The sequence below is a fragment of the Choloepus didactylus genome, chromosome 13, assembly GCF_015220235.1.
Source record: "Choloepus didactylus isolate mChoDid1 chromosome 13, mChoDid1.pri, whole genome shotgun sequence".
NCBI lineage: Eukaryota > Metazoa > Chordata > Mammalia > Pilosa > Megalonychidae > Choloepus > Choloepus didactylus.
The window spans coordinates 41,637,160-41,655,652 of record NC_051319.1 but is presented as its reverse complement, the minus strand read 5'-3'; the positions used below and the strand labels follow the sequence as shown (position 1 = coordinate 41,655,652).

The window sequence follows — 18,493 nt, the reverse complement described above, 5'->3', positions numbered from 1 at the left end:
GTGGCATTATTTACATCACTTTCTGTCATGAGTGAACTGAAATGTCATACTGCTTCAGCAAAGTCCTGTATGCCAATGCCTTGATAATTTAGGTAGCTTAGTAAGAATTATGTAAAAGGCTAATATTTCTTAAGTTCTATTACCTGGCAGAGCAACCAGATACTTAAGCAAGTTTCCCAGCTTTATGAATGATGGCAGCAGAGCATTCTGTCCCCTTTCCCTATGTTGGATATAGCTGATGCTACTGATGCTAACATCACATAGGGACTATAATTAAAGTGGGCACATTCTCAAGATTCTCATTCTCATCTGGAAGTGGGGACTGAATGAGGCAGAGCATTAATCTCTGCCGTAACTTCTTTTGCAATCACATGTTACTTTGTCTTTGCTAAGGAATTTATAATTCAATGTAACTTAAATAGAATTTCTAAGGTTGTTCCAATATCATCTTCCTACTTTTACCTAGTTTGCAATTTGCAAAACTGGAGGGAGTGGTGCTTTTTTTCAGAAGAAAAGTTTAAAATTCTTTGGAGTATCTTTTACTCTGTCTCAGAAACCTGAGATCATTGGCCTTTAATTCCAAATTTTCTTTTGCTTTCCCATAAGAAAATAATAGAACTTAAGAAATATTAGCCTTTTACATAATTCTTACTAAGCTACCTAAATTATCAAGGCATTGGTATAAAGGACTTTGCTGAAGCAGTATGACATTTCACTTCACTGATGCCAGAAACTGGTGTTTGGCACCAACTGTAGAGAATGTTACTCGAACTCTGGTGAATGAATGGAAGGTCATGTATTACTGAGGAAGACAGAGTGGACATTGAAGGCAGCAAGAAGGCAGAAAGCGGATTTCTCTCCACCCCACAGCCAAACACACACATATTCAGCTGTTTCCACAGCTAGCTTCCCATCTCTCCCCTCTGGGAGTCATTCGGTCCCTTAGATTTTGGATTCCACAGACCGAGTTCCTCTGAGCTGAGAACATAAAGTACGAGGTACATCTGCCTAAGGATGGGATGGGGGCTTTATCAGTGGCAAAAGTATGGCACTAGAGGGGGAGATTCTGATGTGCCACACTGACTTCCACCCAGAACAAAAGCTTTCCCACATCTGTGAGTCTCTCCCTGCACTGCAAGGAAGGCAGTGTTAAGGGGGGACTTTGAGGGAGAGTATCTGCCTGCTCAAAATTTTATGATTCTTATAGAACTGGTTTAAACAGGACATGTATAAGATGTTTTCACAAGTGTGCACCCAGGGAACTATCTTAGTGGTGTCCTTGGTGGTTGCAGAAATGATTTACAGTTGGAAGGAGCATGACTCAGTTTTGGAAACTGTGAATAGATTTCTACATGGCTCAGCTGTGACCAGGAGTTTTCAAGCTTTGAGGATGGATGATGATTTACCTGGTTTGAAGATGGGTGTAGTTTGTTTTAACAGCTTTATTGGGAATTGGTTCACATACCGTAAAATTCACTCATTTAAAGTGGACAATTCAATGGTTTTTAGTATCCACAGAGCTATGCAATATCTAATTTTTGGACATTTCATTACCCCCAAAAGTAACCCCATGTTAGCAGTCACTCAAAATTCCCTCTATCTCCCACTCCTAAGCAACCATTGATATGCTTTTTGTCTTCATAGATTTGTCTATTTTGGACTTTCCTGTGAATGGAATCACAAAATAGGTGGCCATTTGTGACTGGCTTCCTTTACTTAGGGTATTTTCAAGGTTTATGCAAATTGAAGCATGTATCAGTATTTCATTCCTTTTTATTGCTAAATAATATTGCATTGTATGGATATACTACATTAATCCATTCATCAGTTGATGGATATCTGGGTTGTTTTGACATTTTGGATATTTTAAATAATGCTGCTATGGACATTCATGTACCTGCTTTTGAATAGATACATGTTTTCATTTGCCTTGGGTATATCCCTAGGAGTAGAATTGCCGGGTCGTATGGTAACTCTGTATTTAACTTTCTGAGTTACCCCTCAGACTATTTTCCAAAGTGGCTACATCATTCTACTTTCCCAACATATTCTCACCAAAGTTTATTATTCTCTGTCTTTTTGATACAGCCATGCCTTAGTTTACCAGGGCTGCTATGACAAAAACTGCACAGTAGGTTGGCTTAAACAAGCATTTATTGTCCCATGGCTTTGAAGGCTAGAAGTCTAAAATCAAGATATCAGCAAGGCCATGGTTTCTCCTGGGATCAGTAGCATTCTGGAGATGGCAGTCTCCAACCTACCCCTTTATTAGGGCACCATTCCAGATTTGCTGTGTTGGTTTATGCTTTTGGCCTTCACTCATCTTAACTGTCATTTGAAATTTCTTCCATATTCTTTCTACTCTTTTACATTCTATCCTGCCTGTTTTTAGAAGCTCACTTCAATCTTATCTACTTTGCAAATCTTACCTGACAACTCCGATCTCCATAATTTTTTCATTTTCTGGGCAAACTAGAGCAATTGCTCTCTGCACTACATAACACAAACTGTTTTGTAGGGTTCTCTAATTGTTTCTTATTTGTTAGACATTTCTGAAATTTTCTTAAGGACTAGAATGTAGTCCTACTTATAAGTATGTACGAAAGTTACATAAAGTGCAGCATAGAATAGGTCCTCAGTGAATATTATCAGCAAATTGATTGGTTTAGTAATTTAAACAAGAGACAATCCAACATAGGTCAACATAAATTTAGCCAGGAATCTAATTAGGCAGGGGACTAATACAGTAATAGATCATCATTTAACCTCTTTGACAGTGACTGGGTTTTTAAAATATTCCTCCTGTTTTCAATACCCAAACCCATCACAATTTAATCATTTTCTTCTCAGTGTGTGAGTAGTTACTCTGTTGGTAAAGAGGATATGGAACTGTCAGTACCTATGTGATACCTAACAGTCCAGATATTTTCAAATACCTAGTTGGTTGGCATGATGCAGATGTAACACTGGATGGCTAGCAGCATTTTAAATTATTATTCTTGACAACAGAGCCATCCTTCACTTAACAGAACCTGTTTTATGAGTGCACAAATCCTCATGAATGTTTTACTAATCAAGTTTTACCACCAGATGTCAGTGATTCACTGCACTGTGTTAACTACCCTGAAGATCTTATGACAAATCTGAGTTTGTGGTTGTCTTTCTCCTCTCTCCTTCCCTCCCTCCTTCTTTCATTCCTTCCTGCTATGACTATCAGTCAATCATGTATCAATCTATCATCTATTTATCTATAACCTACCTATCCTTTGTCTAAACAATGAATGGGAAATACTATGTAAAAGAATGTATTTTGAGGAAAACAACATGATAAAGAGTTCAAATATTTATATATATGGATGTGAAAATGATGATAAAATATTCTATAAACTTTGGTCTAGAACTCAGGTCTTTGCCAGCCCACTATCTTTGGGACTAATGCAATAGATATTCTGCAGTTTTTATTTCCAGAGCATACTTTCTTCTGTCACCTGGAGTCTTAGTTTTTTGGAATTTTTTTCAGATTCTTGCTATGCAGTAATTGTATTCTTTTTGGAAGACAATCAACAACATATTGAGAAAAGTATGCAATATTTGATTTTTAGACAGGCTCTGGGGTGATTAAAAAAACAAAGTAACTACTAGAGATCTGTCCAAAAGAGTTTTCCCCTATGAACAGCTACTAACAGCTTTTGTATTTTTTTCATAGTTAATGCCTTTTGAAATAGTAACACATGCTTTCTGTGATCCCTCACTCCACATTTTATTAGGTACCTGTCTCTGTTTCCATTACTGAATTTCTATCACTGCAATGAATTTATGTTTGTTCTTCGCTCTAGACTGCAAGTTCCTTGAGGTCAGGGAACTTATTGGCAAGTACCTATCAATAAATGAATTTTATTCTCTGAATATGGGCTGCAACCTATGCATAGTGAATTCTTGGTTTCCTACCCAATAACCATTTCACTTTTTCCTTCCTGAGTCCTGATTTTGTTCAGGTGTCTAGCACTTCCCCTGAGGTGCCATGGGCCTCAGAGGAAACTGATTACAACCAAGCTTCATGTTTGGGCTCAAGTGGCCTAAAAATAATCCCACTGCTTTTGCTAAGGATTAGTTTAGAAATTGCCATGTGATGCATATGAGGGAAAATTTTCTTGGAGACTTCAGGGAAACATTTCCTCACTCTCATACAGGGAAGACTGGTGGATAAACATTTGCAAATCTGTTGTAATTTGTCAAAAACACTTGGTATTCTGTGTTTCTGAATCCTTTTGGGATGTTGATATAGATATGGGGAGAGGAGGAGAGTCTTCTTAAATTTTCTTTGACAGCTATCAGAGACATCTTTCATATTTCATAGAAAGAACTTTCTAGAGCATGAAGCCAACATGGAAGAAAACAGAGCTGTGGAACAGAGAGAGAGAGAGAGAGAGAGAGAGAGAGAGAGAGAGAAAGAGATCCCTAATGTCATCCTTTATGACCCTAGATTCAGTATTAATATGGAATTTTTATGAGCCAATGAGTTAATAAACTTCTCTCTCTCCTCTTTCATATAAGACAGTTATAACCCAGTGAGATAAGAGCTTTGATAGGGGAAGTCTGTCTAGACAGCTGGAGAAGTGTCTAGAAGCTGGGAGGGCATGAGGTATGGCCTTTTGAGAAAGAGGTTAATCATAGCTCTTTCTGGAGCGAGGATGGTGAGGAAGATGGAGGGAAATGCGGCTGAAAAAGTAAACAGACACTTGCCTCTCCAAATAGATGTTTCACTGGTGTTCACCTCTCTTTTCCTGATTGAAAGAGAAAATTCAGAGCCTTGTGAATTTTTAAAGGTTTCTGTGAACCCTGTAATTGCTGGGAAATGCACAGTTGCACTTCATTAAATTAAAAACTTCTCTTTGAAAAACACTGTTGAGTGAATAAGAAGATAATCCACATACTGGGAGAATATATTTGCAAACCGTATATCTGATAGAGCACTTTCATTCAACATATATATATCGAATATCACCCCCATTTCCTAAGAATTTAGACTAATTTGTGATTTTATCAAATCTAATTTACTCTTTTCTGCCTTGTTCAAGACAGAAGACTTTTTTAACCTTTACTAGCAGACTTCAGTATTTTAATAAATATAAAATCAATTATGTGAAATACAGTCAAATGCAACTTCTTCTTCATGATTCTAAAGTTCTTTAAGTTGTACCAATCTGGTTTTCCTACCCATCTACCACTGCTCCCCTACACTGACCCTGTTCTCTACAGAATCTAGCCCTGTTGCTAATCCCCTAATATAACCATTTCCCTTAACTCTCCTCTCCTTTATTCAACTATTGCATTCTTTTTGAAACCTCAGTGATCTTCAGTCAGAAATTTGATGGTGTTTTGCATGTGTTCTTTGTATCTTATACTGCAATCTTTTAAGGGCTTCTTTTAGTTATCTTTTACTAGATTACAAACATTTGAGGGCAAGAACTATGCCTTTTTCGTCTTTGTATTTTGTGCATAATGTTGCTTAATCAATGTCTGTTGAATAAATCATTTACCTGTCAATCCATTTAATTTTTTAACTGTCCTTGGGTGAGGGCATATATTTTATCATGTATGTGAGAATCATGGTTGCATTTTAAAGAAAGGATCTCTTCAGTTTGAATGGAGACCAAAGAAAGCAGAACAGGGCTTTCGAAATTTGAAATTCTTAAAAAAATCCTGTGACTTGTGGAAAATAGTTAATTTAAGAGAAAATAAACAAAAAATAGAAGTGCCGGAAATTAAATCAACCAAAGAGACATTGGCGTTAGTATAACTACTCAATTCCTTTCTTTGGGTCCCCATTTCATTCTTTATTAATATATGTAATGGGGTACCCAGCCAGGGACTACATTTATGTTGTTTTCTTCTTTAATAAGAGAGAGAACGAGAAAAAAAGATAAAGAAATATAAAATACATTCAAATGTAAATCCCAGTAGAGATAGGACATTGCCTTTCACCACTGTGTTCCCAGAATTTACAAAACTCTGCCGTGTTAGAATTCAGAAGTGTTTGCTGAATGACAAATAGGTGTCAGAAATCACCTTTGAATCAGGGAACAAAGTGTTTCTGGCTAGGTAGGCCTGGGATGCTTAGGAATCACCAGGCAGTTTCCCTTAGTAATGGGTACAAAGGGCAAACAACCAGCCCAGTTTCCGGGAAGGAAGGGATGGTGAAACTGAATTTTGAGGACTTATGAGGAAAAGCCTTTGACCCTTAGCATGGTCCAGGAAAGGCAAGTGGTGGGACTAGTATCAAAAAGGACCCAATTTACTCCTCAGTTTCCTAGACAGTATTTTTTTAAAAGGCATGGAGGATGATATAGTATAACAGAAGAAATAAAGAGAGCATCCTTAAAAGTGACTGGCTTATTTAAGGGACTATGTATCATGCTATGTACTTTCATTCAGAAAAGAAAAAGTCTCCTCTACTGTTAACCTTCCTTTTTTAAGCTCCTATTTCATAATCCATCTTGGTATATCTGAACTTTAGCACTTTATCATTGGATCTTCATTGGGAAGCCCCTTCTGTGGGATGGTACAGGGCATACTCAAATATAGAACACAGAAAATACATTTATTTCCTTGTTTCATACCTAGAGTTTGGATGTATGATTGACCCTTATGTGCTTGGTGTTTCATAATTTTTAAGACTATGAGGGGAAGTTACATTTTTTGTCATCAACATACCCTCTAGAATGAATATGCTCCCTTAATTAAATCATGATACGGAAAACACAGTTTGGCTGATTTTTATCTTTAGATGTGACTCAAAAATTTTAAAAAATAAGTGTAGCTTGTATTTTCCTTTTGCTGCTTTTATTAAGAGGGTTGCTAGGGAAGCCCCTGAGTAGCCTTCCTAAATGTATAAGTTATTTCTCTTGGTACTTAGGGGACTAAAGGAAGAAACTACTGGTGGGGAAATTCTGGTCCTGAAAATAATTTGCACCTAGGTTTTTGGTGAACTAGGTTTAAGAACTGGGATTGTGATGATCACTTTGGGGTCCAATCATCCCTTTAAAGAGATTAGATATTTGAGGAAATAATTTTTTGTGCCCAATAATTAATTTTAAGTCTTTACTATAAAACTTTCCTGAAGATGGTTCATGCAATACTTGAATCCAAATCACCAAGAGTGCTTGTTAAAAATGCAAATCTTTGTGCTCCATCCCAGTTGTAGTGAATATGAATCTCTGAATGGGATCAAGGGTCAGCCCATTTAAAATATGTATCCCCCAGTTGATTTTTACCCACATTGGAGTCTGAAAGGTATTGCTATAGGCTACACCAACTTTGAATTACATCAATTTTGAGCTATGTTGACTTTGAGCTACTGAGTAGGTGATGGTCTGGAAAATAAACCCTAATACTATGTCTATGGCTTCCCTTGTCTTTCAACTTCTTAAATATTGAAGTCTTATAATATCTGGGTGGGAGTTTAAAGGTGGGTATTGTGAAAAAGGAAATGCTGATTTAATAATGCTAAGGAAGGCAGCTTAGAACAAAAGATTTTTTGCTTATGATAATCAGGGACAAATCAGTGAGTGATAAATCTATTCTTTTAACTCCCCGAATTATATTCTCTGGATAATTTAATGTAAAAAATATATATCAGAGCACAGTTGTTTCCCTTTGCTTTTTTTTTTTTTTTTTTTTTTTAACATTCCAAGTTCTCCCTTCCATCTTTATTGATTCTCAAGATTTTGCACAGAAAACTCCTTTGGGGCTAGAACAGCAGCAATTGCATCACACTGTTTCCAAGACTTCAAGTTTCAAAAGCAAATTGTTTAAAAAAATACAGTTCCTGATTTGAGTTAGATACAGGGACAAAAAAAATAGCACATACTTGAAGGTTACATGGGCTACAAATGATGGCAATATCTTCCTTGGGAGAGTAGTTTTGTTGGTATATATTTTTTAAATACTCAAAAAGGCTCAACCTCAAGCAGTAATAAACACAAGCAAAAGTGACTTAACCCTTAAAATAAATATTCAGAAAATCCTCTCTGTACATACAAGTGAAAGAATATCTAACACTTTCACGCCAAAAAAAAAAAAAAAAAAAAAAATTTGTTCATATAAGCAGCTGAAATCTGCTGTTCCAGCCCACATGTCCCCAATAAAGAAGGGAGGCACAGACACAAGTGACTACTGTGGTTCACTATCTTACAGCCTTTTTGTACTGGGACACTATCACCACCAATTTCATCCTTGTTGTTATATTTATTAAAATTTTTAATTTCTCTTTTTCTCCTTTCTTTCTTTCTTTCTTTCTTTCTTTCTTTCTTTCTTTCTTTCTTCCCTTTTCTTTTCTTTTCTTTTTTCTTTTCTTTCTTTCTTTTTTACAGCATGCCAAATCCTTTGGCATATGTGATGGTCTTCAACAATCTCTCTTTAAGTTTTTCTTTACTCGAGTATTCCGGAAGTAAAAGGACATTAAAGCAAGTATGAGATGTAGGTAACCTTTCTGTGTCTGGGCCATTTTTGGCTATAATCATCTTTAACTTTCCTAGTCCTCCCACAGGTGCTCTGTCTGTGCCTGTTGTAAACTGCAAGAAGAGTCTTTTCTGCTCATCTGTAAATGAATGAACGATTTCCCAGAACTCCCTAATCAGAACAGAGTCCCTGGTATAGCCACCATCATATTCTGTAGTTTCTTCGAGTGCTTGGAAATCTAAATTCCGGCTTCCACAAATAAGCAATTCAATTTCCTCTGGTCTGAATAAGTACTTTAAGGGAGATTCATTGGTCACCATATGAAAACCTCTCCGAAAGGCCTTGAACTGTTTTTCTACTGATTTATTGAGAATGTAGTCAGAATAGAGACTGACAAATTCCTTCCTGTTTTCATTTGTAATTGGAATTTTATCACCATTTTCCTTTAGATCATACATCATTGGATTACCAAAAAGATCTGTCTGTGATATCTGGAAGGTGATCATCATATCATCTTCCACATTTCCTTCATACTCCAATAAATCTCTTAAACTCTGATATAGAACTGGGTGTGAGTCTCCTAAGTCACGAAAAGTTCCTTTTTTCCCCATTAGCTTCCTGTAGACAACCATGGGAAAATGTACATCCAGTATACAGTTATTGTAAATAGCCAGACCCAGTACTATGCCAATCAGAGTAAACTGACCCTCAGTTTCAAAAGAAGATGGATTAAACCAAAACAGTTTTGTAGATTCATCATATGTGAACATACCAATATCTGGATTGAAGATTTCCTCCACAACCAGCTGAAAAAATTCTTTGGAAACACCTCCCTCATCAACTCCTTGTTCTCCTTCAAATTCCACATACAACTGTTTCTTCAAGTCTGCAGGATTTTCCATAGCGATCATCTCTAGCCGGACGAGAGCATCATCTATGATATGATCACGTCTGACTTTGAGTCTCAAATATGGGTTCAACTGCTGTCCTTGAACTAAACTGTAGAGAACAGTGATTCTTCGTTCACTGTACATGCGAATTCTGTTGTCATAATATAATCCCAAATTCTTTGTGACAGCATTCAATATAAAGGGACATGTCATAAAAGAGAATTTGTTTTCTGTTTCTACCTTGAAAAAAGTATAATCTTTATCCATTTCTAGAACATCATTCAGTGGTTCATTAATAAACTCTTCAAAAGGGATAAGTGGTTTTCGACAATCTAGAGTTTTAACACCAAGTTCAGTTTCCAGTGGGTCTACTCGAGGACCTTTCTTGTTTCTTCTCTCCTCTCCCAATAACTCCTGAAGTGTCAGTTCACTGGACTCCGGGATGGGCTCTTCATCATCTTCTTCATTGTGATTTGTATCCACTTCCCCTCCAACTACATTTGCATAGTAAACCATTTTCAAGCACTTTGAAGCAGCAACAATAGCATCATCATCATTCACTAGATTTCGACCATTAAATTCATTGCTTATGACTTTGTAGGTAATGAGTTGCTGAAATGTTTCCATCATTCTCCGAATCTGGTCTGCACTGTACCTAGACCATAGTCTAACCAGTTTTCCTTGGGCTGCAAGGGGTAGCTTGCTCATTGCTTTGCAAAACAATGGCAAAGCCATTTCCAGATATTCCGGACTATGAAGATTTCCATTCTCCATTACAATAATGAACAAATTCAGATAATTAGGATCACGGGAGTATACATTGTGATATGTCAAGTCACATTCCACATTTGGTGACAAGTATACAAGTGCATTAAGAAAGGCAGTTTCTATTTTTTCATTAGAGAGCAATCTGGTGTACACCCTTCTAATGGCATCAATATCCACAGACACATCATCAGGACCTAATTTTTGTAAGTTGTTATCTCCCTGTGAGCTATCACCTATCCTTGAGGAGGATGCTTCTGAATCTTCTTCCATAGCAGCAGCAGAGCATGCAGCTTTTTCCTTTTCATCTTCATCCTTGTCTTCATCTCTTCCTTGAAGAGATTTCAGTTCTTCCTTTGTGTGATGTTTGACTTTTCGAAAGCTCTGTACCAATGCTTCAGCACTAGAAAAAACTCTTCCAATAACACGGATTAAAGGAGAATAATCCTCTCTCTCTCTACATAATTCAAGAATTTCATATACCATTTATTCTGTTAGGTAAGTCACATCTTTAAAATCATCTCTAGCTCCTTGTCCTTCCTTCTTGTTCATTTTTATCTCAGTGCAGTTATTAGGGGCACTTTTTGAGTTGTTCTCAAGGTAAGCTGAGCTTGCTCCTTTCTTGGAGGGATGAGGATCACAGAGTTTTGCATTAATCTTATAAAGCTCGAGGGCCTTAATAGCTGCTGCATTGTTATCCATACGAAGAAAAGTTGGACAGGAAGCACAAAACTCATTCGTGCAGACCTCATTTCCACAGCCCTCAGTTAACTGGTGGTAGTAGCGTTCTATTAGATGCTTTGCAGCTGCTAGCTTCATTCGGCTAGCTTCAATGTCGTCAGACTGAGGTTCTCCTGGTGATCTTTTACAAGCTGTGGCCATTCGGTGACATCAGGGTGATCACAGCTTTGAGTCACTGATTAAAAACAGGTTGTCTCACCAGTCTAGCTGCTAACTTGATCTGAGCGTAGGTTTAATAACTCATATTTCGCCAAACTTCTGATGAGCTGCTGAATTCTAAAATCAGGTTCTTACAGATTTTTAACCTGCCGTCGCCCCCGCGCTTGGGCCGCAGTCCTGGCAGCGGCAGCCGCCTCACTGGTCGTCGTCGCCCTCGCCCGCCGCCTCCGCCCGCCACCGCCTCGTTCCCCTTCGCTGCCGCCGCCACCGCCGGGGCTCATGCGGGACCCGCGCTTTCTTCTCCGGAAGCCGAGGCCGGCAAAGGGAACGCCAGGGACGCCGCGGACCCCACGCTCGTCGCCAGCGGCCGTTGCGCCGCTGCCGGTCCACACCGGGGGCTGCGGGCCGGCTGCCCGAGGCTAGGCCGCGAGACGTTCAGAGACGGCCCGCAGGAGAAGCCGAGGGAGGCACTGCCGCCCGGGGCCTTCAGCGCCGGATCGGCGGAAGCGAAGCACAAGGCGGCAGCGACGGCGGTTGTCGGGCGCCAGACGGGCAGCTGGCTACGTGGCGGCGGGATGCGCGAGCGAGCGAAGGGCGGGTTGTAGGGGCCCTGTCGTTTCCTGCAGTCACCCCGAGCCCAGCGCCACCATCTTGGGAGAAACACAGAACTCGCGGCCGCAGCGCAAGCCGGGAGGACTGACTGGGCTGGCTGAGTATCCCCCCTTTGCTTTTTTAATAAGTCAGTTATGCCCATTGTAATTATCCAATTTAATTCATTGAGCAATTAAAACATTCAGATCACAGTACTAACAGTAATATCCAAACACTTCAGACCTTATCTTCTCTCTCCAAACATCTGTAAACTCAAAGACTGGTTTTCAACTCTGGCTGTACATAAGAGTCACCTGGGGAAATTTTGAAACACAGTGGCTACCTCTGTATCCTACTGTAGGCCAACTAAATAAAAATTTCTGAAGGAAGTGCCCAGCTGTTTTTTTTTTTTTTTTTTTTTTTTCCTTTTTCTTTTTTAATTCTCCAGGTGATTCTATTGTGAAGCGAGAGATCAGAAAGTTGGGAACCACTCCTCTGGGCACTTCCCAGGCAAAGCAGACTCAAATGGACTCAGTAAATATCTGACTCCTAATACCCCACCCAGGTATTCTAAAGGTTGGTTAAGAATAATAATCAGTGAAGAGATTGCCTGAAGGCAATGCAGTCCATTCATTTCTTGTCTCTCATCTTTAATTAGACCAGGTTAGTCAAATAAGCATGGTGTAACAGGACAGGACTGAATGTCCTAGAAGACTTTCTCTTTCCAAATTTCTCTTTTTATAATGCCAGGTGCTTATGTTAAAGGACATGTGTAAGAAACAGACCTGTAAAATGTATTAGCTCTAATGTATGAATATTGTTGAAGACTTTTAATTACATGGTATGGTGCAAACTCTCAGAAGGATCCCTGGGAGCAAATTATTTCTGGTCTTAAGATTTTGAATTCTAAATGTTTAATGAAGCATTAAACATGAATTATGTAACTAATCAAGTTTTTTTTTAATGAGCTGCTAGAAAGTTTGGAGCCAAATTTGTTCTCCGTGAGCAGGTGTAAAAGGGATTATTCCCGTATCAATATTTCTTTTTTATCCTTGTTCTCCCTTTCTCTTTTTCACTTCCTTATAATTTATAATTTTGATGTATTTTGCATCCATTAAGCTATTGTAAAACTGCTTAGGAACAAGACAAGGTGTAAACACATAAAAAAAAAAAAAAACAGTTAATGGAGCCAATAGTCAAATATTGCATCACAAAAGATGGCTTTGTTATTAGTCAACTAAATTCCTCAATGTAAGAAAACCTGAATAGCATCAAAACTGACCTATAAAACATATGCCTTGGGCACTAGACACTTAATTCTGATGTGGAAATAAAAATATATACGACACAGTGAGTGCACACACATCAGTATAGTGTTGTTATGACTCTAACTTGACGTATTTACAACTGAGGCAGTGAATGGAGGATAAAGGAGTCAGAGGGAGGAAAAATGTATTCTTCATTTGCGAAGGGAGAAGACAGGAAGTTAAAAAAAAAACAAAAACATGAAGTTTCTACTTGGGTAAGATGCCCAAATTAAGTTTTAATAAGAAGGCGAGGTTAAGATATAGGAAATGAAGAACTCTTTCAATCAAGGGAAAAAATCTAGATTAAGTTTTTAAAGAAATAACATAGCTGGAAGACATTCTAATGTGAATTTTGCAAAGTACCCTGCATTCTTTTAGTGATCATTTAAATCTCTAATATCCCAAATACTAATAAGAATGATGCCTGAATTGCAAACAAGCCTTTTGAAGAAAGGTTTCTAGTGTCTGATTATTATAAAAAGGAAAATTATCAGGTGCTTCCAAAATTGCATTGATAGATTATGAAAAAGATGTTTTAAAAGTAATTTATAGTCACTGTAGGAGATAAATAGTCCTATAAATATATGGGAATTTCTGTGAAATTATTCTTGACAAAGAAAAGTATGAACAGTAACCTAATGATGGATTCATTTGCATATGCAATTTGAGACACAGGTTTCCTCTTAGTTATTATCATCTTTAATTCAAGTATTTACCCTGATTGATATTCAGGTAAGAACCCTCTTTAAATTTTAAAAGAGAGCCTGTAGGTAAATTTACCTGTAGGTAAATTCTGAGTCTGGTTTTTCAATTTATATTGGCTCTATAACAAAATATCTTCTAAATTTTATATAACACCTTTCTTGTGGTTGATGATAATGAGAAGTTACACAATATCTGTGATTTGTGTAATCATTACAAAAGTTGTGTACAAACTCCAGCAAATATGCAAAAACTGCAAAATATACTGTGACAACTAATGCTCTGAAAACACTTTATTACACAAATTACATTCAGATTCTGAAAATAGTGTTATAACAGTGTAACCATCTAAAAATAATACATCCCAGAAACACATCAACTGAAGAAGAAACATTAAAAAAAAAAAAAGAATTTAAATACTTTTTTCTTTCCCTCATTGCAATATAATGTTAGTGATTTTAAAAAAATAGAAAGAGATTTAGCAGCTTTGTCGTTGTGTAGCACAAAGTTTCTCTTTACTGCCACTGGCTGAGAAATGCAGAACAAGAAAGGCACCAAAGAAAGACATTGGCAATGGAAGTGCTATTGGGAAAATACTGTGTTCAAGCAGAGAATGGAGTTATTTACATCCACAGAAAAGTCTCAAAAATGTAAATGGGCAAACATTCCACTGTCTAAATTAGTACTGTGAAGGAAGAAGAGGAGTGTTTCTCTATTCTATGTTCATATAAAGACAATGGCACTGTTATGAACTTCTAGGAAACGCCTCAACTAGAAAAAGAAGCCAATGAAACCAAAAGGAAGTAAATAAAACATGTACAGTCCCACACAGACCAGTACAGTTTACAATTAAATACACAAAACTTTAAACGTGCTAAAGGGAAAGGAATCTGGCATTCTTGGTAAATCTCGCTCAACCTAAATCAAAGCCTGGTTTTCAGGAGGATGGTGCCGGTGGGGGCAGAGGGGCAGAGTACTCCTCTTCTGATTCGCTTCCATCATTCTCATCTTTCTCTTGGTCACTTCCCTCGGTGCTAAGCCGGTCAAACCCTTTCCGACTGTAGCCCTTACGACTTGCGAAGAAGTTTCCGAGGTTTAAGCCTCCACTTCCCTTTCCTGAATAAAGCAAACAGAAACAGAATTGAGGTAAAGTGTGCACAAATGACTCTCAGTTTCCTTGTCAATTCTTAAATGGTAAAGAAGTTGGAGAGTGCCACATACAGAGTAGCGTTACAGAGAGACTTATCCTACAGATAGATGCTGCTCCACAGACTTATGAAAACAAAGGAGAAAACAAACAAACCAACAGAAAACCAAAGGCCCCGGGACTATGTATTTCTGCAGGAATATTTCAGATTCACTTTTCACCTCCTGCTGTTTTCCAGCTCTCTGGAACTGGCATCCCTTGAGCAGCTTTTCATTTCAATGGTTTTCTGAAAAGGTCATCCTCACTATGACAAGCACTGACGTGCCGACAGGAATCTCAGAAAATTTACTGAAGACAAATGAAGCCAGATAAAAGGCAGGCAGAGAGAATTAGACAGTATAGAACAGAAAACTGGCAAAAACAGACCCAGGAAATTTGCTGCCAGAATCACATACTTTGGTTTAGTTTATAATTTGCTTTCTGGATTGAATGCTGGGAAACCCTGTGCTGTGCACAAGGAGTTTAATTTTCAGAGACAGAAATATGAAATATCTCCTTGTCTTTAAAAGACATGAGCTTGTTGACTTGAAGTTAAAGAATTCTGAGAGCACAGGCATACCTCTAAGTCTTCCCAGTACTCTTCCTGAACTTGCCTCGAGTTTGTGTTCAGAATCTGCTAGAAAGAGATGGCACATTTTAAAATGAGTCCTCAATCCATGGGTTCAGCTTTCAACACAAAACCAGGAACTCATAAATGATTAACAAGGCCTGGCTCTTGTCTGTACGTGCTTTTAAAGAAAAAAGGTGATCTATTTTGGTGATACAGATACTTCCCTGAGCCTCACTTTTCTCCTCTGAGAAAAGAGGGGTCAATGACGATCTCTACTAATCTGTGAGGTTTAGATGGGATGCAGCATTTGATGTGCTTAGAACAGTGCCTGGTACAGTAAATGCTCAATAAATATTGGTTATTTTCATTAAGAAAATTAAGTTTCCAATAATTTGTAAAAACTTGGACACTTTGGTTATTACAGTTTAGGATTTGTCTTAGGATTTGTTCTTTCTATTAAGGGCAGTCCACATCCTGCTAGAGAAAGCTTTGGATCCAAATATATCATTTCCCCTTTAAGTAAGATTTAAGTGAAGGCAAAGGATGTGGAACCCTGAGTATTTTCCAAGCACACAAGGTGATCCAAATGGTCCCCCAGGGCTGCCCATCTCCATGAAGAATAGGCTCTTTTTCCTTCTGTGTGTCTCCCTGCCCTCTTTGCCATTGCGTCCACCACTTTCTTAAGGACTATAGTGTAGGAAGCAAAGCTCGAGGTTTTCCTATTTTGTCTCTAAGAAGGAGTGGAGGCAGCAGCATGGAGAAAGCTAACAGGCAGATGACAGAAAGCCAGAAGACTGAATGGGGGAAGAAATACTCAGAATAGGGAAGAAAAGCCTGCTAGGACTGTAAGAAAGCCAACAGATTAGACTGTAAGTTCCACAAGGATAGGGGCCATGGCTTAGTCAGTTTTGTATCCCCTGTGCCCAGCACAATGTCTGATGTGAAGCTGACACACAGTAATGGTGTGCTGAATAAAGGGAAAGGATTTATCCCTTTATGAGGGATTCTAGAAACCTCAGAATAGACAGGATAAGATCTTTTAAGAAATAATGTTGAAAAATGGTGAGGGGCTGATTTATTTTTATAATCAAGTATACTAGGCAGACCCCTATAAAAAAAAGCACATTTTTTTCCTAAATAAAAAATGGTCATATAATGGCAATTTCATATGGTTCAACCTGGGTCTCCACTTTCTCAACACATTCCTATAAAGTCAACATTCTGAGTCAGTGCCATAGCACACGTGCTTAATAAGAGCAAATGGGTGAGATCAAACCTCCTTGACTCTCCAGCCACTCTGTCTTCGAGTTTGGGTTGGCTGCCACCAGTCCTGCCATCTGTCTCACACCCCATGTGTTCCTATAACTATCACCACACTTACCACCCTCTATTATAACTTTCATGTGCCATCCCTCTTTTATGTGTCATCTATTCCATGAGCTCCATTTATTTATTCCTTCATTCCTTCAACAAATATTTATTGAACCGCTAATGCCAGGAACTGTTATTTGTGCTAAGGATACATCAGCAAACAAGACATACATAATTTTTGCTCTTTTGAAATTTATATCCAACTCAATGACGACAATGACTATGTTATATTTATCTCTGTCCCCTGCTTGCCACAGTTCTAAACCCATAACAAAGGCTTAATGAGAAATCCTTTTAGTGAAGAGTTAACTGTACTTTTGCAGAGTTTTATTGATTGCAGAGCAAAAGCAAGTCCAAGAAAAATTCTTTTCTGCAACTTGTTAAATTGGATCCTTCGGTTGTTGTTTCCATGTCCTTTTCTGTGTCAGGGCTTTGCCATGGGCACTGAATCCTTGCCATGGCCGCCTTGGCCTGAAATAGGACCAGATGCTATTTTCTGAACAAATGCTGCTTTCTACCCTGGACCACGGACTCCATCCAGGACGCAACTATAAACTCTTGCCTTAGGACCTGAGGACACAGCCAGGGGGACTGCTATGAAAGGTGAGAATGACTGGTCAGGTTATTTGCTTATTTATTTATTTGGATGTCCTGAAAGAAACTCAGCTCCTGGGTCCTGTGGTGTGATAAAAATTTTATAAAATATTGACTCCTGTATCAGACCCTGCTTTGTTCAGTTAGGGTGGGCTGATGGTCTACATTATGAATATTTAAAACTACCAGATGATTTGTTATAGATATAGTTTCCTGAGAGAGCTGAAATTTAAGACAGCTATCCTTTATGACTTCTTACTACTTTTATTACTTTATTACTTATTATTATTCTTGATCACAATCATTGGTAGTATTAATTGGCACTTACTAGGTGCCAGGTACTGTGATAAATGTTTTATATACATTATTTCATTTAATCCTCACACAACATTATGAGGTAAGTATTTTATCCTCACTTTATAGATGAGGAAATGGTGGCTTAGAGAGATTAAGTAACTTGCCCAAGGTCATGTAACTAAGAGTTAGAGCTAGGACTCAGGCTGGTGGAAAAAATAATACAACCCCAAAATAACTTGCCCTGGTACGTTGGAGACCAGGCCCATTCCTAACAGCAGGGATCTCCTTCTTGTCCTCAGATGCCTTAGCTAATTCACACCAACTCTGCTTATCCACACAATATCACGTGTTGACATTAATTGGGCATATACCAATTGCTAAAAGGCAATATGAAGGTTATGTTTTACTCTATCCCAATTTCAAGGGCTCCAGATTTATTTTTTACTGTGAAACTATCTAAAGACAATACTTGGAACAGAGACAATAACGTCAAAAAAGAGAGCATTTTAAAAAAACAACAACAAAAAAGACACTGAAAAAAATCATAACAAAACTCCTGAGAGTAATCAGCCAAACACTCACAGGCAGGTTTCAAGTTCAAGGGGCTCATTTTACTTGCCTCCAAAGGCCCTTGATTTTTTCCACCGAATAAATATGGCAATGGCCAGCAGGACAACCACAGGAATAACCAGAAGGGTTGTAATGAGAACAACGGACACTCCTGAGCCCGGCTCTTTGATCAGTTTTTGTTTCTCTTGCATCTTCTGCAATTCTGAGGAGGTGGGTTTGTTCTCCATTTTGGTTTCAACAACTGCCTCGGCTTCTTCAGAGAAAGAAGAGTTCACAATATTCAACTGAG

At 38.2% G+C, this 18,493-nt stretch overlaps 2 protein-coding genes across 20 annotated transcripts in view; both read right to left on the bottom strand.

The window, feature by feature from the left end:
• Window positions 1-8,294: 8,294 nt before the first annotated feature.
• On the bottom strand, window positions 8,295-13,074 carry LOC119508206 (ubiquitin-protein ligase E3A-like). Its single transcript, XM_037801781.1, is given in 2 exon segments — window positions 8,295-10,977; window positions 11,162-13,074. A coding segment is annotated over 1 exon segment (2,568 nt). The 5' UTR covers window positions 10,935-10,977; window positions 11,162-13,074; the 3' UTR covers window positions 8,295-8,366.
• Window positions 13,075-13,893: 819 nt separating this feature from the next.
• Window positions 13,894-18,493, bottom strand: part of PAM (peptidylglycine alpha-amidating monooxygenase) — a 306,111-nt gene continuing 301,511 nt past the window's right edge. For 4 of the 19 annotated variants that reach the window (XM_037801760.1, XM_037801762.1, XM_037801761.1 and 1 more), the window contains 3 exons: window positions 18,254-18,457; window positions 15,382-15,438; window positions 14,553-14,731 (listed from right to left, as the gene is read on the bottom strand). In XM_037801760.1, the coding sequence (XP_037657688.1) occupies window positions 14,553-14,731; window positions 15,382-15,438; window positions 18,254-18,457 (440 nt within the window). Of the gene's footprint in view, window positions 14,732-15,381; window positions 15,439-18,253; window positions 18,458-18,493 lie in introns of all 19 variants that reach the window. The other 15 variants (XM_037801763.1, XM_037801764.1, XM_037801765.1 and 12 more) reach the window with 15 other exon arrangements.